General features: G+C 43.2%; 2 protein-coding genes across 7 annotated transcripts in view; one reads left to right on the top strand and one right to left on the bottom strand.

The window, feature by feature from the left end:
• Positions 1–831: 831 nt before the first annotated feature.
• Positions 832–14743, bottom strand: ANKRD16 (ankyrin repeat domain 16). 2 transcript variants are annotated; one of them, XM_006088418.3, is made up of 7 exons: positions 13957–14743; positions 10677–10966; positions 9083–9125; positions 5660–5768; positions 4422–4583; positions 2855–2933; positions 832–1402 (listed from the first exon to the last, which is right to left on the bottom strand). In XM_006088418.3, exons 1-7 carry the CDS (start codon positions 14274–14276, stop codon positions 1245–1247), a joined length of 1161 nt encoding a protein of 386 aa, XP_006088480.1. In that variant the 5' UTR covers positions 14277–14743; the 3' UTR covers positions 832–1244. The 2 variants fall into 2 exon arrangements, with proteins under 2 accessions (XP_006088480.1, XP_006088481.1); XM_006088419.3 differs by having other exon boundaries at positions 10746–10966; positions 13957–14742.
• A 176-nt stretch (positions 14744–14919) lies between these two features.
• The window catches only part of FBXO18 (F-box protein, helicase, 18), a 62560-nt gene continuing 53023 nt past the window's right edge, over positions 14920–24456 (top strand). For all 5 annotated transcript variants that reach the window (XR_002829170.1, XM_023753579.1, XM_023753578.1 and 2 more), the window contains exon 1: positions 14920–15043. Coding sequence is in view for 4 of the 5 variants with exons in the window: in XM_023753579.1 (XP_023609347.1) it covers position 15043 (1 nt within the window). In the remaining variant the exon portion in view is untranslated. The remainder of the gene's footprint in view (positions 15044–24456) is intronic.

Genomic DNA, 24456 nt, shown 5'->3' with positions numbered 1-24456 from the left:
AAGGGCAGACACACAGACGTCTCTGAAGCCACAGGAAATGTAACTGCAGCTTGAATCAGTGCAGATGCAGTATGTAATATAGAGGTCACAAGAGAAGATTATATAATCAAGTATGTTTATCTGATTGTTGGGTAGAGGATTCAGTCAGTTCCATCTGGGAATAATAAAGAAGAACTGGAATTTCTGACTGTTCACCCAGCCCAGTACACTGCTGAGAATAGCTAGATGTGTGACAAGCTTTCATGGTACTACACTAAACAAGGAGATCAGGTCTTGCTTGTGATGGATGCATTTGATCTTTCAACAGATTGACTTAGACTAATTACTATCCTCTTCAATTCAGAGAAAATGATACAAAAAATAAATAAAAGGAAGAGAATCCAAATGCCTGAGCACTCATCCTATCTTCAACATGTTTAAATTGCTACAAATTTCTTAAAAGGTACAACAAGTGTTCATTCCTTCACAATCACAGGTCATGATGGCAGATGGCATGCAACAGGAAATGTGACCTGCAGGCTTTAACAACAAACCCCTCTCCTCAACTGAGGTAATAGAAAAGTTTTGAAATTATCCTAGGTTCATTTTTTAGGTGTATTGATTACCTAAAGAGAGTCAATACAGAACTTCTCTAATAAAAAAAAAAATAACCTCAAGACCATAACATAGCTTAACTAGCAGTGCTTAGAATATAGAAACATTTTCATAAATTCCTTGAAAATGTCTGTGTAAATAAAATAGATTATAAGCAATTCTCTCCGGCTACAAAACCAAATTAAACCATGTAACAACTAAGAAAATGCCCATGAAAGAAAGTAAACAGGACAATTATTTATGGCTCAAGTGAACAGTAATATGCTATATTTTTAATATTATTACTGCCTTATCATATGTTTACTATAAAACATTTCATATATATGTACAAATATATATATATAAAAGCATGTATATTATATTCCTGCATGTTACATGCTTTCTAAGGAGTCCAGACGCTGACCTCACAAACATCATCTAAATCCATTTTAAGGCCACAAAATGAAATGCAGGTAAGAAGAGATTTTTAGTGTGTCCATCCCTCCATATAGGAAGCCAGTGTCCACATCCTCTGGGACTCTCAGCTGCGGTGGAGTGCAGGGGAGGGAGGGAAGAGGACAGCAACTATCCGCAGATTTCACTGAACCTGGTAATGACTTAAGCAGCAGGATTTAAGTTACCATGAGTTTTACTGTCTTTTAGAAACACCCTCATGCCGTCATGCTGTGGGCGAAGCACTGAAGGATGTCTGTGTTTCGTGTCAGCTGTTGAGCCAGGGTGCCCGTGATGTCTGGGGAGTCCCTCAGCCCAGACCGTAGAAGAAACTCGATGCAGGCCAGGTGCTGACCCGCACAGGCCAGGTGTAGGGCTAGGCAGAGAGAGAAGTCACACAAACTTAGTGCATGATCCTCAAAGCAATACAGTAGGCTGCTCCTAATGAAAATATTGATTCTTTTAATTGTACAGATTTTATATTTCCACAATCCATCTGTGTGACTTTGCCCATACTAGATTAAAACATGTTTTCTTTTAAGCTGATTGGGATAGAAAGACTTAAAAATAACAAGACCAACTGGAGAGGATTTAAGAGATTTGACTAAAGCAACAAAGCAAGTTTATGAGAAATAGGAGGCTTTAACTGGTACAGAAAAACTTTTCAAAGTTTTGTGAACTCTCTGGGTAAAAGTATCACCATGAATGAGAATGATATGACAAAAACAAATAGAACTGACAGATCTTCCTGTTCTGGTTAGAAATTAGCACTGAAGGGACCCTGGCTCCTGCTCTGGTCTTTAGAAGAAAGTCTGTGTCCCTGGACTTGGGGACCATCCTCTGTGGCCTCATAGTTATCCATGAGTCTTTGAAGCATCATGAAGCCTCCACTAAACTCCTGAAGGATGGCCACTGACACAGAGAATATTACTGAGTTTATTCGAAAGTATGTGTTTAAAGAATTAGCTCTGGAAATATCCTTCTGAGCTCTAAATTGAGAAAACTGTAATGATTGTACTTTTTAAATACACTTAAAAGAGAGATGACCTATGAAGCATCTATAAACTACCTGAATAGCTGGTGGCATCATGACAATATAAAGTGTTTTTATGTCACATATACTGTTGTAGTTTAAAATGATAAAAACATAATAATAACAGCATTAATAATGAGTAGTAGTCATCATCATTGCCATGGGAACAGCAACAGTTCTATTTGGAGATGTAATTTTTTTTTTTGAGATGTAATTTTAAGGAAAAGTTGCTGAGCTAGTAGAGGAATAACATTAAAACCAATGTGTTTTTTTTTAAAATATATATTTTATTGATTTTTTACAGAGAGGAAGGGAGAGATAGAGAGTTAGAAACATTGATGAGAGAGAAACATCAATAAGCTGCCTCCTGCACACCTCCTACTGGGAATGTGCCTGCAACCCAGGTACATGCCCTTGACCGGAATTGAACCTGGGACCTTTCAGTCTGCAGGCCGACGCTCTATCCACTGAGCCAAACCGGTTTTGGCAAAACCAATGTTTTTAAAAGTCCATGTAGCCCTAGTCAGTTTGGCTCAGTGGATAGAGTGTCAGCCCGAGGACTGAAGGGCTTCAGGTTCAATTCTGGTCAAGGGCATATATCTCGATTGCAGGCTTGATCCCGGCCAGGGTCAGGGCAGGCAACCAATCGATTTCTCTATCTCTCCCCCTTTCTTCCACTCTCTCTGAAAATCAACGAAGAAAATATCCTCGGGTGAGGATTAACAACAATAAAAAAGTGCATGTATTGTTTATATTCCACTGAATAATAAGTTCCAAGGCACAAAGAAACTGTACCTGATCGATTTCTTTCATCTTTAGAGTTGATGTCAGCACCCAAGGAAATGAGCATCTGAACTGTACTCACATGTCCTTCCTGAGGAGTGAAATAAACTCATTATCACTGTGACAAGCACCTTTAAACATAAACACGAATCTATATATTAGGTCATTTTTCTAAAATACTCAACTGCTAAAACTATATTTTCGTATCTAAAGGAAAAATCATCACATCACTCTCAAACTCCACTATAAATCATTAAAGATAGATTTTGGTGATATTCAGTTATTAGAAAATAGATGGTCAACTTTGGAGGCCAAATTACCGACTAATACAGTTGGGTTTCCTTCAGTGTAATGGCCTACAGAACACACAATTCCAAATTCTCCCAAGTACACACACTCTTTGCTAAAATCTTTAGGGCAGAGATAAATTAGAAAAGATGGTCACCTCTCCTGGATGGGACTCTCATCGTAGCTGGCATTATCATTCATGAGGCAATTTATACACTTTCTATCTAGCCAGTTAGTTCATTAGTATGTGGTGAGACTAAAGTCAAGGTTGTAGGTTCAATTTTCCTATGGGTGGACCCACTAACCCCCCTCTCCCCCCTCTTAGCACACTGCCATTTATCTAACCACTTTCTCATAGGGGAATGCAGGCAAGAGTGTGTAGGTCAGGGTGAGGGGATGGACTAGAGGGGTTCAATGGGGGAACATAGGGGATATATGTAATACTGTCAACAATAAAGATTTATTTTTAAAAAATTGCTAAAAAAATAAGAGTGTGTAAGTCATCAGAAAACAGTCTTGTTGCTAGAAAAGTAAAGGCAAGTAGCCAATCATGTTAAAGATAATAAGCAAATACTCCTAGTATTTAAAACAGGAGGAAAACTTTTTAAAATAAGATTTTTATTAAGTGAGAATTCTTCTTTTTTAAAAATACTTTTAAAACTGATTTTTTAGAGAGAGAAGAAGGGAGAGGGATAGAGAGATGGAAACACTGATGAGAGAGAAACATCGATTGGCTGCCTCCTGCACCCTCCCACTGGGGATCGAGCCTGCAACCCAGCCATGTGCCCTAGACGGGAATTGAACCAGGGATCTCTTGGTTCATGGATCGATGCTCAACCACTGAACAACACAAGCCGGGCTGTAGTGAAAAATTTTTGCACGTCTTAAAATATTTTATACATTAGAGAGGCTGGTAAATGCAATTCCCTTCCCTCAATTAATAAATTTTAACTTCTGAAATCTACCATTAGGAGAGAGGGCTAGGAATTTAATATAATGGATTTTTACGACTTCAAAAACATCATTCTTGAAGACGAAAAAAGGGCAGGATGAAACATAAAATCCAGGCATTGAATGGAATAAAGGGTGTTGTCAGTTTTTGCCTAGCAACAAATAAAGGTAGGTTTCTATTTAAAGGGATGCAGGGCTTCCCTTTAACATTTTAGGAGCATATCATGAGCAATTTTTTTCTTCCAGAGATGGAGCCAAAGCAATAGGACAGTGGAGCTATTTCTCAGTAAAGTAAGGCAAGCCTAAGGAAGCAGGGACAACTTTATGAAAAAAAACAAACCTTAGCTGCATAATGAAGTGCTGTAAGGTGGGTTGATGTTGCTTTCACGTCTGCATCAATGCCAAGTTCAGATACCAAGAATCGGATGGCTTCATTCTGCCCAGTGACTGCTGCCCTGTGTATAGCCTGGGCTCCCAGGGAATCCTCAGCACAAATGCAAGCCTAGTAGGTTCGGGAGAGACAGGAACAAAAATAAGCAGAGAAAGCTGGGTCCATGGACCTTCTGACATTTTAGCTAAAATTTGTTGCCTAAAAACATTTTTCTGGGCCTATGTTATATAGCTTTTGTCAGATTATTTATTTATTTTTACGGTGATTATTATTATTTTAATCTTTATTGTTGAGCTTTTGTCAGATTCTTAAAGGACTCTATAAACAAACAAACAAAAAGGTTAAGATTCAATGCTCTAAAGCAGTGGTTCTCAACCTTCTGGCCCTTTAAATACAGTTCCTCATGTTGTGACCCAACCATAAAATTACTTTCGTTGCTACTTCATAACTGTAATGTTGCTACTGTTATGAATCATAATGTAAATATCTGATATGCAGGATGGTCTTAGGCGAAAGGGTCGTTCGACCACTAAAGGGGTCGCGACCCACAGGTTGAGAACCACTGCTCTAAAGTGTACCAAAAGTGCACTCAGTGGGGTTTGTTGTTATTACTATAAAACAGCTACTGTTACTTTGCTGCCATGGAGGGGTAGCTCAGTTGGTTAGAGCATCATCCTGATATGCCTAGGTTTTGGGTTTGATCCCCAGGGCACATACAAGAATCAACCAATCTATATATATAAAAGCCTAATGTGCAAAGTGTCCCCTGGGGAATTCAACCAACTGGGAGTTCAATTGATCGCTATGATGTGCACTGACCACCAGGGAGCGGCATAGAATGAAGGAAGGCACCGGCCGGTAGCTGGCAGCGGCTAGGGACCCTACCCATGCATGAATTTCGTGCACTGGGCCTTTAGTGAATACATAAAATAAGCGGAACAATGTTTCTCTCTTTCGCTAAAATCAATTAAAAAAGCATCTTATTTTGCTAATTATATTTAATCCTTAGAATAACCCTCTGAAGAATTAAAATTTGTCACCATTTTACAGATGGAAATACTGATGCTTAAAGAGGTTACGGGGGGGACCCATGGCAGTGCTGGAATTTGAACCCAGGATCTGAATAACCATGATCTCTTTTTATCCTATGACTAAAACTCATAGAAAATACCAAATCATTGCTGTACCTTATGTTTTTCGAGGAGCAGCCTGGCTATGTTGATGTGCCCACATTGAATTGCATCCATAAAGGGTGTGAGGCCACATTTGTCTCTGCAGTCTGGTTGATATTGACACCTAGAGCCCAAACCCAAAATAACAGAGCTGAGAAGAGTCACTGCTTCAAACCCAATGGACAGTTGACTCTTGACCACTTGCTGTAGATGACATACCCTACAAATGATCTGTGAAAATCTGCAGCACTCTCCCTCTTTTCCTCATCTCAATATTAGAACTTAGCTCTTCAACAGTATGTCAGTTTCCCCCAGCGAATCTGTTCCTCCTCTAAACTTCTGTCATTCCATATTATGGACTACAATTTCTCCAACTTCTCATGCCAGGAGCCCTGATGTCACCCCTTAGCTCTCAAACCCAATCTATTACCTCTCAATTCTGCATTCAAAATATTTTAATTGTATCTTTCTCTTTCGCTGCTTTTACCCCTTAGGACCAAATCAATAGACAATAGCTTCCTGTTTTTCTCACCTTGGCTTCTGCTTTGCTAATTCATTCTCACAGCTACCAGAATAATCTTTTCACCATGCAATTTGGGTATGGCTGCTCCTGTTATAAACCTTTAACTAGTATGTCCCAAAAACAAAGCACAAAATTTGGAACTTCAGCATAACCTCTAGTGGTCAAGATACTGTCCCACAAACTTGCCTCTCCAGCTTTCTCTTGCCCACATACCCACCGCTCTGTGCTTACTGTAACCTACCTTCTTTATGGTTGTTCTTTCTTCTAGGTCCTGCTTTTTTCCTAGTCCTACCTGCCCTATCATCTTCTTAGTTTCACCTCCCACCTATCCTATCTTCTTATGTTCCATCTTCTTCATGGTCCAACCTGTCCTATCTTCTCAGTCCTACCTTCTTCACTATCCTATCTTACCTGCCCTACTGTCTCCTTGGTCCTACCTTCTTCTGTCCTATCTTCTTCTCCATCACACCTCCCCTTTTTCCATTTCTACCCTCAACTTCCTGTCCTGTCTTCTCAGTCGTACCTCCCACCAATCTGATCATCTTCTTTTCCTACCTTCTTCATGATCCTGCCTTTTTCCTGGTCTTTCATTTGCCCAGCTCTTTGCTGCCTTTGCACTTGCTGACGCCCTCTGCTTAGAAATTATTTCTCCATTATTCACTTGGCAAACTCCAATGCATTCTTCAAATCACAGCTCTGTGACTTCACACAGGCCTGTCTTCTCTCCTGCATCAACAGCACCTTTGCTTCCACATGCCATTGTGTACTTTTCCTCTTAGCATTACAGGTTTCTCCCACTAGCTGAAAGTAGAGCATTCCTACAAAACTTTTTGTAAGCCAAAATGGCATAAAGCAATGAGTATCTTCACCTTTCTGAAAGTTTGCATTACATGTGCCATTTCACTTTTATGAAAGACCTGCATTGCTACAGTAACAGCTTTTCTTGTAAAAGTGAAAATCCTCTTCAGATTCTTTTGATTAGTGAAAAAATGTACTAATGTAGGTCTTATATATAGGCGAAGTGGGATAATACAAACTTTCAGAAAACAGAGATACCTGTATTACAATTTATAATTTTATGGTATTTACTTGATTGCCTATACTTGTCTTCCACACCAGCCTATAGGTTGTTAGGAAAAGGACTGCATTTGTTTTGCTTACCACCCAGCACCTAACAGATAGGAGGTGCTTCCAAAAATGTTTGTCCAATGAATGAATATCTATAAATTTGCTGACAATCAAGTATGTTCCAATTTGCAGTAGGCAAGCCCTACACATAAGCGATGCTTTCAGGGCACTGCATTAAGCCCTCCTCTATTCTTACTATGCACGGTCTACTTAGGTAATCTCTTCCACTCTTAAAAATTTAATCATCATCTCTGTGTTGATGAAGCCCACAGTTGTATCTCAGCCCATACCTGTTTTTTGGGCTTCATATCTGTGTCTCTAACTGCTCCCTTGACATCTTTGCTTGGATGTCTCACAGGCACATGCACTCAACATGTCCAAAAGTGAACCTGTCATCTTTTCACACAAAACCTGCTCCCCCTCCACTGCTCTTTACCTCAGTAAATGGCACCAGCACCAGCTGCTTAAGTGAGAAACCTGAAAGTCATCCTTGACTTTTCCTTCTCTCCCAGTTCTTTTATTGAATCATTCGCCTAATAGGCCCTAGATCAGTGGTTCTCAACCTTGGCTGCACATTAGAATCACCTGGGAATCTTTTTAAAATCCTGAATTCTGGAAGAATCCCCCTGGGAAAAATTTTTTTGTTACTAATGTTGTGGCCCCCCCCCATAACAAAGAAACAGAATTTCCAGAGGATGAGGCCCAGAAATCAGGATTTTAAAAAGATTCCCAGGTGATTCTAATGTGCAGCCAAGGTTGAGAACCACTGGCCTAGTTCTACTGATTCTACTGAAGTATCTCCAAATCTTTTTCCTTCATCCTTACAGTTAGCTTCTTAGTCCAGCTACAATCTCTTTCCTGTTTAACTACAATAGCCTCCCAACAGCTTTCAAAGCACCCAATTTTGCTCCTCCTCCACTCCATTCGCTATTTTGCAACGAGAGGATCTTTGAAAAATGCAAATTTCTTATTCTACTCACCCTGCTTAAATCCCTTCAATGGCATGTTATATGCTTAAAATAAAACCTAAAATCCTTCCCATAGCCTATAATGTCCCACCTGATTGAAACCTGCCCTTCCTTTCCTGCCTCACCCCGCACCATTCTCCCCCTCACTATATGCTTCAGCACATACTGAGCTTCTTTAGGTTTCTTTCTTTCTTTTTAAAATTTTATTTTATTGTTTAAAGTATTACAAATAGTAGTACATATGTCTCTCCTTTTTTCCCCATTGACCTTCCCCTGGCTTCTTTCAGTTTCTTACATGCACTATGGTTTTCCCAGGATGAGCATCCCCGAGTACTGCTTCCTCTGACTGGAATGCCCCCCTACCTCCCACTCTCAGCTTCCTTCAGGTCATAGTTTAAATGACACTGGGGCTGAAATTCCTCACTCCTAGGCCAAGTTGGGTCTTCTTGTCATATGCTTCTGCAGGGATCCTGCAATTCCTCGTAATGGCCACCAGATTCATACAACTAGTGTAGTGTCTGTGAGTTCCATAAGAGGGAAAACACATTGTCTCATTTCTATTGTAACCCCTGCATCTGGTACAATTCAAATAGGCACTGAATAAATAGATGAATGCTTGTTGAATGAACAAATAAGTGACTTTCTCTCAAATTTGTTAGCTATTTTTGTTTTATGTTCTTTAAATTATCTGCTATGTCCTTTGTTCTCTTCTCTTTTGGTACTTTAGCTGCTCTTGAACAATTTGCTTGAGCTCTTAAGTAGCATCGACATTAACTGTCATAATTAGCAAATATCTTCCTCAATCTGTTTTGTTCTTACCTCTGAAGAAGCACCTTTACTGCCTCTAAACAGCCATGCATTGCTGGGAGAAGAGAGTTGAGAATTAGAGTTTTTAGGTGCACATATAAAATGCTTTTTTCCTCCTGGCACTGGTCTCTGTCCCATCTTTTTAGCTATGACTTACAGGAAGGGGCAATTAAAGTAGGTACATTAATAAAAATCTAGCTGTATAATTGGTAAAGAATGATGTTTTTACTGAATAGGTCCATAGCCAAAACTGATTATCTTTTCTTTATAAACACTTTTATGGCAAATTTCCAATCCTAAACTTACCCATCTCCTCCCTTTTGAGTTGAGCCAGGCAGTTTTTGCCCAGGAAATGTAAAAACATTTTAAGAGTAATCCATGACAAAATAACCAGGAATTTAATTCTACTACTAAAAATAACTATGGTCAATAATAAAGCTTTTTGACTATCTGTGCACCACTACTTTGTGTAAATAACTGGGTACTATTTCTCCAGAAGAGTAGGGGACCTAGTCAAACAATTTGTGAGCAGAGAAACATTTTCTTCACTCTTGCAAAAGGACTCCTTGGTCCTTACGTGCCCACTGTGGCTAGAACAATTGTATGCATATTTCCTAAACTATGTCATGTCACAGGTATTGATTTTTAGAGAAATTAAAAACCCTGTATTCTAATTCAATGAATTCTCTAGAAGGCTAAAGATTATTGTCTAGATTTCTTGATCTGGACTCAAGCTCATTAATATCCATTTCATCTTACACCACAGCAGCTTTGCTTTTTACAAATTTAAAATAATCTATAAATTATAATTCAGAATTAAGACTAATTACTCAAAACAATAAAAATACCCTAAATTTATATTTGACATTATCACTACATAAGTCAAATACACTCAGGTATTTAATGATAAGTACCCATGTTTATTTAAATAGATAGTGCTGTGGTAGATATTGCTGAGGACATTTAAAAACTGTATCTTGCCCAGCTGGTGTGGCTTAGTGGTTGAGCATCAAACTACAAACCAGGAGGTCACAGTTTGATTCTTGGTCATGGCACATGCCCAGGTTGAGGGCTCAATCCCCAGTAGGAGGCATGCAGGAGGCAGTTGATCAATGATTCTCTCTCATCACTGATGTTTCTATCTCTCTCTCCCTCTCCCTTCTCAGAAATCAATAAATATATATATTAAAAACAAATAACAATCAAAAACCCTGTCTCTTTTCCTCTTGTCCTTAATAATAAAAAAAAATGTGAAAATTATCATAAAAATAGCAACAGCCCGTTCTGTGCTCATGTGTCACACACTGTGCTAAGGGGTTTACCTACATTCGGCTCCTTAAACCCTGTAATAACCGTGCGATATGGGCATCATTGTTATCATTATCTTGCTGTTGAAACTAGCTCAAGAGACTAAGCTCCTTGCCCAAGGTCAAACACTTAGTGAGGAAAAAACCAGCATACCATCTAACTAGCTGGGAAGACTAAGACTGATATTTATGAAAAGTGAACTAATACAAGAAAGAAGTGCATGTTAAGTACCAAGTGACATTAGCTTTAGAAACTAAGTATATGCCAAAATATCCAAAAGCTGCTCTTCTTCACCAACCTCTATTTTCCAAATCCCTCCAACTTGGCCATTCTGCAGTGCTGGGGGAGGCAGAGCTCCGGGCCATACCTGCCGTGTGCAGAGGAGTTCTGCTAATTTTGCTCTCTGTCTTCCAGGCATCTGGGCAAACGGTGAGCAAGTACTGGAGGATTGGAGGGTCCCCTTCTCGGCTGGCAATATGGAAACTGTTCCAGCCATCTTTGTTCTTCAGAAGCGGATCTGCACCATGTTCTACAAGGTCCTGGATCACCTCGAGATTCTTCCTTGTGCAAGCCATCATCAGAGGAGTCCTAAGGCCAAAGAGGACAAGCTGTCAGATGGAAGGGTAGCTGAGACATTATAAGGGTACAACCAGGTCTTTAAAAAACACACATCCTTGGTAAAGATGGAAAACCTAGAGGACTCAGGGATTTGGGAAGCAGGAAAACTTTCAACTACTTTGCCTGCCCTGAGGACTCTGGGTGAAATAAGAGGAAAATGATTGTGATGTAGGCATGCCTACAAAAGGGGGATACCAAGGAGGCAAAGCTGCTTCTGTGACAGTTTCTAGTATGGCACTGAATTGGGACAGAATTAGTTCAAATCATAGTTTGTCCTGAAGATTATTGCATAAAAGGTATTCTGCTGAACTTACCCAACTTACTTTAGTCAGAAACCACTTATCCTATCTTATATAATAAAAAGGTAACATGCAAATTGTTCCCTCAACTGGGAGTTCAACTAAAGGGACCCCCCCCCCTCCCCAGGCCGATCGCCCCGATTGGGGTGGGCCGGCTGGACCCTACCCACATACGAATTTGTGCACTGGGCCTCTAGTTAATTATATTATGCTGAAAGAGTTTAAAGAGAGCATTTGACACTGTACCTAGCTATAACAAACATACATTGGTGAAGCAAATGAAACAGTGTGATTATAATAAGTCTCTGTACTGACTTGTGTCCACAACTATAGGAGAGTGAACTACATTATATCTATATCAAGAGAGGTGGCTCTGGTCTTCCTCTCCTGCCACATGAATGATTTGGGGTAAGCCATTTCACTTCCATGAGCTTTTTTGTTGTTGTTGTTGTCTGCAAAACGAAGGAGCTATGATTTCTGAAAAGCAGCAGCAGGTCTTGTGTACCTCCTCATTGCCAGGGTTAGAACCAGTGTCTGGCACATTGTGGGAGCTCACTATAATTGGGTGATCTCTAAATCTCATCTAAGATTTATCTATATTAGTTAATTACCAACACTACTTTTTTTTTGGGGGGGGGAAGGGGTAATCTATACTAATAAAAGGGTAATATGCTAATTAGAAGGATGGCTTCTGGATGTCCATCTGGACAAAGCCACAGTGGCTGCGAGGCCCGGGGTTCATGGCAGCTGCCAGCTTAGGCAGCTGCGAGGCCAGGGGCTCAAGGTGTGCCGTGCCAGCACAACCAAGGGTTCCGTGAGCCTGAGGGGGGTGGCGAAGGATTAAAGAAAAGACAAGAGAATATAGCTGGGGCTTGGTGGATCTCCCATGCCTGGATGAGACCACAGAGAAGGATCCAGCCAGCAAGCCGAGGCTTTTATAGTCAGAGAAAAACAAGGTAGTAGTCACCATAGTTACAATGTTCTTGTGAGTTTCACTTGTTTTGGCAGCACTTGCTGCACCTCCCACAGCCCATTAGCTATCTAGGAAGGATCTAGGGAGCACTATAAGGCTACGCTTAATTATGCTAAGAGGCTCTGCCCTCTGAGCTGGGACTTGTTTGTGGCTCTGCCACAGGTCAATCTGAGGCTTAACTCTAGAGCCACTCCCTACATCAGGGCAACCATGAGCCCTGGTGGCTGCAAGGACCAGGGCTCAGGCCTCGCAGCTGTCATGGCTGGCAGTGGCAGCAGCAGCGGGGTGATGGGGGCGGCGCCTTCCCCTGATCAGCCTGGTTGCCTCCCACAGAGGGAGGCCAGACTGTGGCTCCCTATGGAGAGCGGGCCTAGGCCGTCAGTAGGACATCCCCTGAGGGCTCCTGGACTGTGAGATGGGGCAGGCTGGCTGAGGGACGAGGGACGAGGGACGAGGGCCGAGGGCCGAGGGCCGAGGGCCCCCCCCCCCCCCCCCCAGTGCACGAATTTTCATGTACTGGGCCTCTATTGTAGTAACAACAGTGAGTGAGAAATTAACAGGAAAACAAACAGATAAATGAAGGCTGGAATTTTCAAGAACCTCATGAAGGGAATGAATCTTGAGCAAGGCAGGATCATTGGAAAAGCAGGTATTTCGGAGAGGAAAAAAAAAAAGAGGGGAGCGAGAGAGAGAGAATGGGCAAAAATGTCTCACTGTGATTATACACTTCCCAAATACAGAATCAAATGAACCTCATCTTTTTAGTGTTTTGTTTTTGGCTGTTTCCTTATCTGAAGTATTGCTTTGAGGAGTATGAGGTCTATGCCTCTTGGAACTGTCTTTAGGTCAACTTTCCAGCAGCACAAGAAAAGCAGTCTTGTGCTTAGTCACAGCCAAAGTGCAACCCTCAAAACACAACCAGGCCTACTCCCCTCCCGGTGGGCAAAATGTACTTGACTATACACGGCTGTCTTCTGTGTTTATATATCATATCAGGAATTACTTGTAGGCAAGAACTTCACTATATTATGAATTTGTTACATTCATAACCTCTAAGTGAGTACTGAAAACAATGTTGGTCTAACAAAATGCAATTGGTTTGTGTGATGGTAAAGGTGAGTATGTTGACTGTGGAGGTGGTTATGCAAAGCTAAAATCACATACAGAGAGCATCACATACATTTTAAGTGTAGGTACAATCTGATGAAATATGAATAAGTTTATTGACTGTAGCTGTAGCAATGTCAATTTCTTAGTTCTGTTACTGTTGTGTAACCTGTTAACGCTGGGGGAGCCTCGGCACATGGGACTTCCCTGAACTGAACATTTCTTTGTAACCTTCTGTGAACCTAGAGCTATTTCAAAATTTAAAAAGTTAAATCAATGCCATTGGTGAAGTAATCAGATGGCCCCAGAAGAACTTCGTATCCTGGGGCTCATGTTATATGGGGAATTCATTGATATTATTCTGTTTGATCATATTCCGTACTGTTCTCTGCTTTATAAAGGGAAGCAAGTGTCTGGACCAAACAGTTGACTCCCAAGGGTTGGAACAATGTGCTCTAATGGGTAAGGTTGAGAAGCTATGCTGTAGACTCTACAGTGCAGAGTCAGAAAAAGTACATGGGAATATATGATTCTGGGGAAAAGAGGTTAAGGGGTGTCTTTCTGGAACTCCTGCCACCTACCAGTCAGCCTTCTTCAGGCAGTCGACCACGGCTCCTCGGCCCAGCAGGTACCGCACACAGTCCCGGTGACCCATGGAGGCAGCTTCGTGTAGGGGCCGCTTGTAGTCTCGGTTGGCAGCCTCGATGTCCATGTCCCAGGCCTCGGCCAGATAGGCCAGGACGTCCCGATGCCCGTGGCGGGCGGCGCAGTGCAGCAAGGTGTCCCCCGCCGGCCCGGGGCAGCTGGCGGCCCCCGCTCCCTGCAGTTCCTCCCGCAGGGCGCACAGTCGACCTTCTTGCACCAGCCTGTAGAGCCGCCTGGTGTCCCGGGACGCCGCCATGGCCACCGGGGACAGGCGAGGGGCCCGAGTCCCCAGCCCTGCCCTGCGCTGCGCTACCCTCTCCGGACCGCGCGCCAGGGGCAGAGCCGCGCTTCCCTACGCCGGGTGGTTAGTGTCCCTGCAAACAACTCGCCTTCCGAACGCGCGCTCTGGGTGCGGGCATAGCCGTGTTTGAAGACGTGCGGCTGCCGGCCGCACTGGTTTCATTTTGGGCAAAACATTAGTAGTTGCCGTCGAACCCGCTGGAGTCTGTGCTCACTCCACGCCGGGGCGCCCGGCTCCGAACCGCTGCCGGGGGAGGGGTCAGCGCGGTGCCTGCACTGGTGACGGGCCCCAGTGGCAGCTCAGCGCCCATGAGACACCGGTAAAGGAGCCGGGGTGGGGCCTCACTCGTCGCGACCCCTCACCACTCGAGCACCCGACCGCGGCCAGCCTCCGCCCCGCCGCTGCAGTCCCTCCCGCCCCGAGAGCTCGGAGGAACTCTGGGAAAGTTTCCACTGGTCTTTTCACCCTAGCGGAAGTGCGGGAGGGGCGGGGCCTCCAGCCGTGGCCGCGCCCCTTCCGAGCGCGTGTTCCGATTGGCCGTGGGGGAAGTCCGTCAGCCCCGGAGGCGGGCTCTACCTGGGTTGCGGCGGCGCGGAGCTGTCAGAGGAAGTCCAAGGCCTGCTCCGGCCAGAGCTACCTTGTGGACGTCGGGACTGGGAGGCCAGGCGGCCCGGGCCCGGAGGCAACGGCGGGTGGCTGGAGCCCCCGTCCGGAGCGCCATAGTGCGTGAGGCCGCGGACGTGGCTGGGAGCTCAGGCGGGGCCCCTCGCTGTGAACACTTAGCCTTTCGGGGTCCTGAGCGAGGGTCCGGGATCTCGGGGTGGGGGTGGGGGTTTGCGGGGAGCGTGGGGACCTGGGGCCCGGGCTGTCCACGGTGGGTGAGCTGCAGGGGCGCGGCGGGCTGGCACGCTGGAAGCGGAGGGCGCCCCTACACAGTGTCCGTGAGCCCGGGAAGTGGGGAGCTCGTCGTTTCTCCGTGTTGTGGGAGTCATGGGGGACGTGGCCTCGGCTGCCGGCCAGCAAGCATTCCTTTTCTACTCTGGTTTTTTGACCTTGGGCGAGTCATTTTATCGTGTCCTTTTGCCTCTTTCATTTGTAGCTTCCTTCCCCCTTATTTGAATATTAAGAAAAACTTAGGTGATGTGGGAAGACCTTGAGCTTGTAGAAGATACCTTGATATCTGAGCAAGGTACATGGGGTGATGGAAGGGATTTGAGTAGGTGTTGAGTTCTTTCCCCGATCTTACTAGGTCCTAGTCATTTAAACCTCTTGGTTCTCAGTTCCTCTAGATATAAAATGGGAGTTGCTACTGTTTGCCAGACCTAGAAACAATTATGCTTTACATATATATTGCGCTTTATACAAAGCACTTTAATTATGGAATCCGCAAACAACCCTGAAAGGCATCATTCATTAGAGGTGGAGAAACTGAGGCCTAAAGTTAGTGATTTTGCCACTTCCTATAGATAATGAAGTCCCATGGAAGGAAGGATGGTAGCACCTGGTGTGTGTCTGCTAGTGCCTAGCCCTGTGCTAAAATAAATTAAGGGAGATAAAATGAAGAAAAAAAAAGACCTCTGGTATGGGCCTATGAAAACAAACCAATTTTACCAGTGAACACACTGAATTTGGTTAATTTCCTGAGCAATTATGGACAGTCATTGGAGACAGAACTAGGTCCAATATCAACTTTGCCAAAGTTTTTGTTCCATTGTGTCTTGCCACTTCAAAAGACAGGAAGGCATGAAAGTGGTTTGCAATGCATGAAGTTTTAGAACATGCCAAGCAACAACATGCTGCTGTTGGAGTCAACACAGATGGAAGTTTTGCACTTTTTGCTACTAATGCTCCCTCCCATCTTTATTACAAGTCACCTTACCTTCTCTTGCCTTATGCTTCCAGTTTCCCTGATTTTTAAAAAAAACAAAATTGGAACTCATTCGTTGCACAATGGGACAAACTCTTTTAAATCCAGACGATTGGTGACTTAACTGGTGTCAAATGCAACTCTGTCTCTTTTGTCCTTTTTATAAACTTATTCTGATCTGTATTCCGCCTTTAGATAACTAGATGATAACGTATGTGAATCTGTCCACAGCTCCTGTGATTTTCTGGGTTAAAAGCTTGGTGTACAGGAAGCTAACTGGGATCTTGCTGATTTTCCAGTTAGGTTGCCCATTTTTTTTGGTGCATCTTTTGGAGTTTGTGGTCTGGCTTTTACTGTCTCATTTTGCATGTGGTCATGTTGGCATTATGATTTGCTCCTCGCTGTCTGCTTTCCTTTCTCCTGCATTGTATTTCATGGTTATGTAGCATTCACCAGTGGTCATTGATGTCGTGATCATTTGACATGTTTTGTCATTTGTGAGTGTGTGAACACCAAACGTTGGTATTGGACTTAGAGCTCTAATTTCCTATTTGTTGCCATTATCTTTTCTCTGGTTATTAGATTCCTCTATCCTTCCTGGGCTGATTTTATTTGAAGATTGAATTTGGTTCTGTCGTTGCCCTTCTGGCTATGGAGTCATCTACTTCTAAAAGCATCTCACTAAAGCACCTCAAATCTTATCTCAACTGTCAGTCACATGTCTTTTGAGGACCAGTCTCATATTTCAAAGTGCCTCCTGGAGCTTTACCTGGCATTCCACAGATAACTTTAAAACAAAACAAAACTATTTTCAAAACTGAAACCTTTCATCCTCCCCCTCACTCCAGGAAAAAGTGATGAAAAGAAAAGCATTATTTCTCCTTGACTCCTTAATGCAGTTAATGATACTTGTACTGGAAATTTCAGTTTTCTTTGTTTTTTGTTTTGTTTTTTTAATACATTTTATTGATTTTTTACAGAGAGGAAGGGAGAGAGATAGAGAGTTAGAAACATCCATGAGAGAGAAACATCGATCAGCTGCCTCCTGCACATCCCCTACTGGGGATGTGCCCGCAACCCAGGTACATGCCCTTGACCGGAATCGAACCTGGGACCTTGCAGTCCACAGGCCGAGGCTCTATCCACTGAGCCAAACCTGTTTCGGCTCTTTGTTCTTTTTTTTTTTATCTTTTTCATCCAGTCTTGTTAGAAAAGACTTGTTGATCTTCACTTTCCCTCCCTCTCTCCCTCCCTCCCTCCCTCCCTTCTTTCCTTCTAGTTAATCATCACCCGAGGATATTTTTCCCATTGATTTTTAGAGAGAGTAGAAGGGAGGGAGGGGGAGAGAGAAACATCAATTGGTTGCTGCCCGAAACCCAGGTATGTGTCCTTGACTAACCAGGGCCTCCTGCTTCCTATTTCTGCTGCTGCTCTCAAGACTTTACCAACTCTTGCTTCAGGTTCTGCCTTGTTTTCTAGACAATCTTCATGACTACCCTGCCTCCAGAGTTACTGTTCTAAACATGCAAATTTGATTGTGCATTGACCCTGCTTAAGAGCTAGATGATTCTCTGAATTGCCTATCTGTTAACATTCAATTTCCTTAGTGTTATATGTATTTAAGGACATTTATAATCTGTGCCTCCAAATTTCTTTTTCAGCTCTGTTTCCCATTTGTGAACTTCTTGTTATGACGAAACCTGACTTCCCTTCACACCAGTGCTGTGCCATGTCTCTGTGTTTTTGCACATTTTGTTTGTTTTGCCATACTGAATCCTGTTCATCTTTTGAGGCTGAGCTCTTCATAAAGGCTTTTCAACTTTCCTGTTAGCTTTTCTTTCTGTCATAGCACTTCCTGTGTGCATTGGTATGGAATTTACATTGCCGTATGTATAGTAATTTATGTTTGTTTTGTAGCTGCCTTATGGGCAGGCTGTCTTACTCATTTTGTATTTTCAGTGTCTAAAATAACATTTGACACCAGATATGCCAAGAGAGGAAGCACTCATGTTTATAATGAATTTTAGACATAGTGGATACTTAAAAGTGGTTGTGAAATGAATTGGCAGTAGAAAAAGCTATTCAAATACATAAAAATATGTTCTACTCTGTAAAAAAAATGATCATTTCTTGTTTTTCCTTTTAAAAAAATGTTTTTATTGATTTCAGAGAGAGGAAGGGAGAGGGAGAGAGAGATAGATACATCAATGATGAGAGAGAATCATTGATGTACCCTCACTGGGAATTGAACTGTGACCTCCTGGTTCTTGGGTCGACACTCAACCATTGAGCCACACTGGCTGGGCTTCTTTTTAAAATTATTCCTTCATTTTCTTGTGAGAAACATACATAGAAAAAAAGCTCCTTCCATCCTAGTTTGCAATATTAGGTGAACATGTCTCCAAGAGAAGAGCAGTTGTTTTCAGGTTGTGAGAGGACCTAAGGATGATGGAGCCTGGAGCCTAGACCTTTTGGGTTTGTAGAGAAGTAGGCTGTGATGCTGGGAAGGACCTGGCATTGGATCAAGAGCAAGTACTTGGGAAAAGCTAGCTCTATCATGTTTTCTTTCTGCATTTGTTTCTTTTAGAACTAATGGAACAAAATATTTTAAAGTGTTTCCATTTTGAGTCTACAGTATTTAGTGATTTTTTTCCCGTAGTTACGTTATCCGTTATCCGTATACTTGCTTGTTACTAAATCTTTGGTTATGACATTGCACAATGATTAAACAATAGTGATATAGAAATTAAACCTGATGTTTTTAGAAACTGCTTCAAATATTTCTGAACATGGAAAATGGAAGGGAGAATGTTATAGCATAAAGAACACTCGACTTGGGGAGTCAGAAGACCTACATTCCATCACCTATAAGCTGTTTTGTGACTTTAAGCAAGTCTTCTCTGAACCCCAGTTTAATCATGGCACAATCATAAGATTGTGTGAAGATCAAATGAGAGTATGCGAAAGAACTTTAAAAGCTAAGAAGCATTTAGGAGCTATAAAGTAGTATAGGGTTTCAAAGATAACCTCCACTCCTTCAGAGGAAAGTGCTGTAGCTGTGCAGTTGTTCATTTATACGACAGTTATTTATGGAGCACTGTGCAAAAGGGGCTGAGTGAGTTCCTTCTTCCCTCCCACCTGACTATGGAGCTTTCAGTCCAGGGCTAGAAGACATATCAAGACACATTTACACAATCAGTTGTTAATACTGCAAGAATAAAGTCTACTCTAGTAATAATAATTTATATATGACATATATTAGACACATAGTTATGTGAATAATTACGACAAGTTTCTCAGAGACATATGGGGTGGTTTTATTATGGCAGAGTGCTTCCTGGCCGGAATGAATATTTTCTACTATCCTGGAGTTGAGGAACAACACTGTTAACTGTGTTTAAATTGGGCTCTTAGATCTCACAGGTGGCATCCTGACCTGTGAAGTCCCTGAATCCTTGTAATAATGAGCTACATTGCAGTGAATCTCTGATGTCTCCACAGGAAACATAAGAGGGAAAGTGTCTACTTCAGTGGTTCCCAATGTGAGGCACACGCCCCACAGGGGAACAATTTGATTTTTAAGGGGGGCAATCGAGAATGAGTTATTAACAGTGAATTTTTTGCATTTTTTATGGTTCTAGGGGCCTCATATACAATATATAAATATATATTGTGACGTATTTATGCATTTCAGTTCTCTTATATGTTTTGAAACTTTATTTGCTATTTTTTCATATCATTTCATATTATTTTTTATACAATTTCATAGTGATTTCTTCCACAGTACTTCAACTGCCCTTTCGTTCTTTTATTTTTCTCTTTCATAGATGCCATGTTCTTTGGAAGCTTGTTTAGACCAAGTTAATGACCTTTTAGGCTTCCTCCACATGAATAGGAGTTCACTTTTTGAGTAAAAAGAGTTATATGTCACAGGGGGCGGGGTGGTCATCAGGATTTTAGAGATGCTTAGGTGGGACATAGCCAAACAAAGGTTGAGAACCACTGGTCTACTTGTTGATCTTCACAGAGTCCTTCAGGGAAAACTGGGAGGCTTGTAAGGAACTAATAAGATGCGGTTAGGAACTCAGCAAATTACCTAGATTAGCAAAACTGCTCTTTGTGGTTCTTGTTATGGGTAGTCTCTCCAGTCAGGTCCTTGTACTAGAGTTACCTTGATTTAAAAAAAAAAAATTTTTTTTTTTTCCTCTAGGAATTGTAGGTACTTACTATCTTCATTTTGTTCACTTAGGATTTATAACCTGTAAATGTTAAGAGGACTTTTTGGTATATTTGTGATTAGTAATGATAGGGAGTAGGGGAAGAAAGGAAGTTATTTGGTATCAATTACAAATGATCTTGGAATGATTAGGGTAAGCTTGACTATAGTAACAGGTGCAAACATGTAATGGCCTAACAATAAGTTCATTTCTCAATCACATAACCATCTAAGGCAGTGGTTCTCAAACTTGGCTGCACATTAGAATCACCTGGGAATCTTTTTAAAATCCTGATTTCTGGGCCTCATCCTCTGGAAATTCTGTTTCTTTGTTATAGGGTGGGGCCACAACATTAGTAACAAAGAAACAGAATTTCTGGAGGATGAGGCCCAGAAATCAGGATTTTAAAAAGATTCCCAGGTGATTCTAAAGAGCAGCCAAGGTTGAGAACCACTGATCTAAGGTATATCAAGATAGCTGGTGAACGAGAAAAAGAGAGTGAGCGAGTTGTGGGGAAGGAATGGCACTCTAAAGGTATAATCCAAGGAGGCTCTTCCTTTTTCAAAGTGTGTCTTCAAAGGATGCCCTGGGGAATCTACTTCCTCTTTTCACTGGAAGGAGAGCAGAGAATGGAGGAACAAGCATGAGAGTTTTCTGTGGGCCAGGCCTGGAAGAGGCACACATCCCTTTTACTCACATTCCCTGGGGTAGAGCTCAGATAAGGCAGCATCCACCTGCAAGCAGGACAGGGAAGTGTAGACTAGCTGTGTGCTGAGGAAGAAAAGGAACTTCAGTCTTTGCCACAAAAGTCAAAGCACTCTATTTTACTTTTTGTGACTTGTTTTATAAATTGTTTGGCAATAAAGAAGATTAAAAAATGAAGCCAGGCAGATTAAAACAGAATTGAGGAATCAGCCACTTGTCATTCAACAAGTATTTGAATATCTGTTATTTGCCAAGAAGTGTGCTAAGTGCTGTGAGACATGTTCCTTTTCTTTTAAGGGCTTGTAGTCTAGTAAAGGTTTAGTAGAAACTAGTTCAAGGGAGACTGATCAAAGTCTAATCGCATCAGTGGGCCTGACTGGTAGAGGATGGGACAGATCACCATCTTGGTGAAGAAGAGATCGATGATGGGTAAGGGGCCAATCTCCAGGTAATCATCACTTTGAAATCATATAGCAAAGACCCAGAACCAACTATCTGAGCTGGGGCCTCTAGAAAAGGGACTATGGGAGTGAGTGATCAGAGAGATGACACACATAAGAAAGCCATTGCAGAAAAAGTGTGGGAATGGGTAAAATTATGTTTGGCAAAATGATTTTCATACATTCTCAGTTGTTTTTATTTTGTTCTAACACCTGAGGGATATGACACATTTTTGTAGTCACTGTGGTAGAGTCTTCAGGAGGGGTTCAAATACTTAGGTTTGGAGGAGACTCAGTTAAGTGTCTTTGGGGCCTTGCAGAGTTTGAAAGTCCACAAGTGATTCTGATCTCCATGCCTTTCTTACCAGTGCACATTTATCACGGAGCACTCTTTGACTGTGTTCCTTGAAGAATCTCGAGCAGCTTTTAACAATAAGTGCCCTGTAAGAGAGGTGCAAAGTGCACTTTCTGTGTAAAGGAGGGAGATATACCATGGGCTTTGAGGGACTCGGGGGGAAAGAGAGGTAGCACTTGAGCATCTTTATTTTGATAAAGTTATATTTGCACTGTTGATTTAAAAGCATCTAGCTTATCTAATAAAGAGGGATATGCAAATTGACCAACACTCCATAATGGTCAAATGGCTGTGCCCACAGCAGAGGCAGGGATTCTGTAACACAAGATGGCTGTGCCCACAGCGGAGGCCAAGTTCCCATTATGAGACTTAAGCAATCAGCAGGGACCTGAGGCTGCATGGTGCTGGGCCAGGGCAGGGGACCTGAGGTAGCGCCTCCGGCCTGGTGGGGCTTGACAGGGGACCTCAGACCGTGCCTCCTGCCCCAGCGCCAGACTGGGGGACCTCAAGCTGTGCCCCCCCGCCCAACAGGGCTTGACAGGGGACCTCAGGCTGCACCCCCGCCCTGGCGCTGGGCCATGGGACCTGAAGCCACGCCCCTGCCCAGCGGGGCTTGACAGGGCACCTCAGGCCGTGCCCTCTGCCTGCAGGGCTTGACGGGGGACCTCAAGGCCCACCCCCCCCCACCCCCCGGCCTGGGCTGGGAGACCTCAGGCCACGCTCCTCACTCTGGCACCGGGCCAGGTGACCTGAGGCCACGCCCCCCACCTGGCAGGGCTTGACGGGGGTGGGGCAGCTGGTCTGGATCTAGCCAATGGGGTGGGGCCAGCCAGGTCTGGGTCTCACATGATTTCAAGGTGCATGTGGGTGGGTGGGGACTTGACTCTGGTTCCCGTGGCGCGCCCTAGACTCTGACAGGAGGAAGATTTTCATATACATTTTACTAATTTTCTTTCATCTCTGACACTTCTATTATAGAGAAAGGGCAAATAGCAATATTAAAATATTTCCTCTAATTAAGTCCCTTTTGATGTGCACAAATTTCGTGCACCGGGCCACTAGTCTATATATATAAAAAGCCAGTGACCAGAACTCTGTAATGACCAGAACAGCTGGTCACTATGATGCCCACTGTGGCCACCGAACTGGCCAACCTCCCACAGCCCCTCCCCCAGCTGGCCCCACCCCTGATTGCCCTCCCCACCCCAATAGGGGGCAGGGCCAGCCGGCCAACCTCCTTCAGCCCCTACCTCTGGTTGGCCCTGCCCCCAATGGGCTCCCACCACCCCGATTGGCCCACAACCCCTTCCCCCAACCTGCCCTGCCCCTGATTGTCCCCCCAGTGGGTGGGGCTGGCTGGCCAACCTCCCACAACCCTACCCCTAGCCGCTGACCCCTGATCAGCTCCCCCAACCCCATTGAGGGGCTGGGCCAGCCAGCCCACTGCCCATAGCCCCTCCCCACAGCCAGCCCTGCCCCCAATCAGCCCCCACATTGGGGTTGGGGTCCCCTGACCAATCACCTGTGGTCCCTCCCTCCAGCTGACCCAGCTCTGATCAGCCCCGATCGAGGCGGGCCGGCCAGCCAACCTCCCTGTATCTCCTCCTCCCCACAGGCCCAGCCCCAATCCGCCCTGAATTGGGCCAGGCCAGCCGGACCCCACCCATCCATGAATTTGTGCACTGGGCCTCTAGTTATTAATAAAAATAAAGGGGTGGTTAGAATTTTGCTATAGTTTTAAAAATATAATTTTGCAAGAGTGTTAATGCTATTAAAATATACCTTATGCACCTTTTAAGGGATACTCAGAATGGTGTGGTTGATATGTAATTCTTTTGACATTTCAGTTGGTAGGTCTTATCAGCTTCAATGTGGGTGTCACAAGTACTTTCATCTGTTTTGTTTCATTTGAACCTCATTTAACTATTCTGCAAATTCAGTGTGGCAGGTTATTATAATCCCCATTTTAATGATGAAGGAATCAAGGCTTTTAGTGATTAATACACTTACCAAGTGGAAGAGGTCTTCTGACTCCAAATCTGAATATACCATGCAGCCTTGTAGTGAAATGTTTAATGAAGGGCTTCTGGCTTCCAGTTCAGTGAATCACAGCACCTCCTCTCTCAGACCTGAGAGGCAGGTTAACTACAATCTAATTTTTTTAACCTTTAGCTAAAATCAGAAAAGTAATTTTTGACATGTAAATACAATAAAAGTGTTAGCTCTGCATCCCAGGTTTGCAGTCATGGTTCAGGTGACACCATTCCAAATGAACAATATAGGCAGCTGTATTAGTACCCAGAAGCCAGGTTGCTCAGTTTAGGTGCCCTTCCCTACAGAAGTTAACTTAGCCCCTTCCATGATGGCTTCTTGCCAGAATACTGGAATATTGGAACAGAAGTTAACTTAGCCCCTTCCATGATGGCTTCTTGCCAGAATACTGGAATATTTGGAATATACCAGAACTCTGGAAGCAGAATACGGTGTTCTTCCATTCCCTCCCCTTATCTCTTTCTTTTTGCTCCAGTGCCTTTGGTAAGATTTCTGCAAA

This window comes from Myotis lucifugus, unplaced genomic scaffold (genome assembly GCF_000147115.1).
Source record: "Myotis lucifugus unplaced genomic scaffold, Myoluc2.0 scaffold_47, whole genome shotgun sequence".
Taxonomy (NCBI): Eukaryota; Metazoa; Chordata; class Mammalia; order Chiroptera; family Vespertilionidae; genus Myotis; species Myotis lucifugus.
This window is presented reverse-complemented; position numbering and strand designations above follow the sequence as displayed.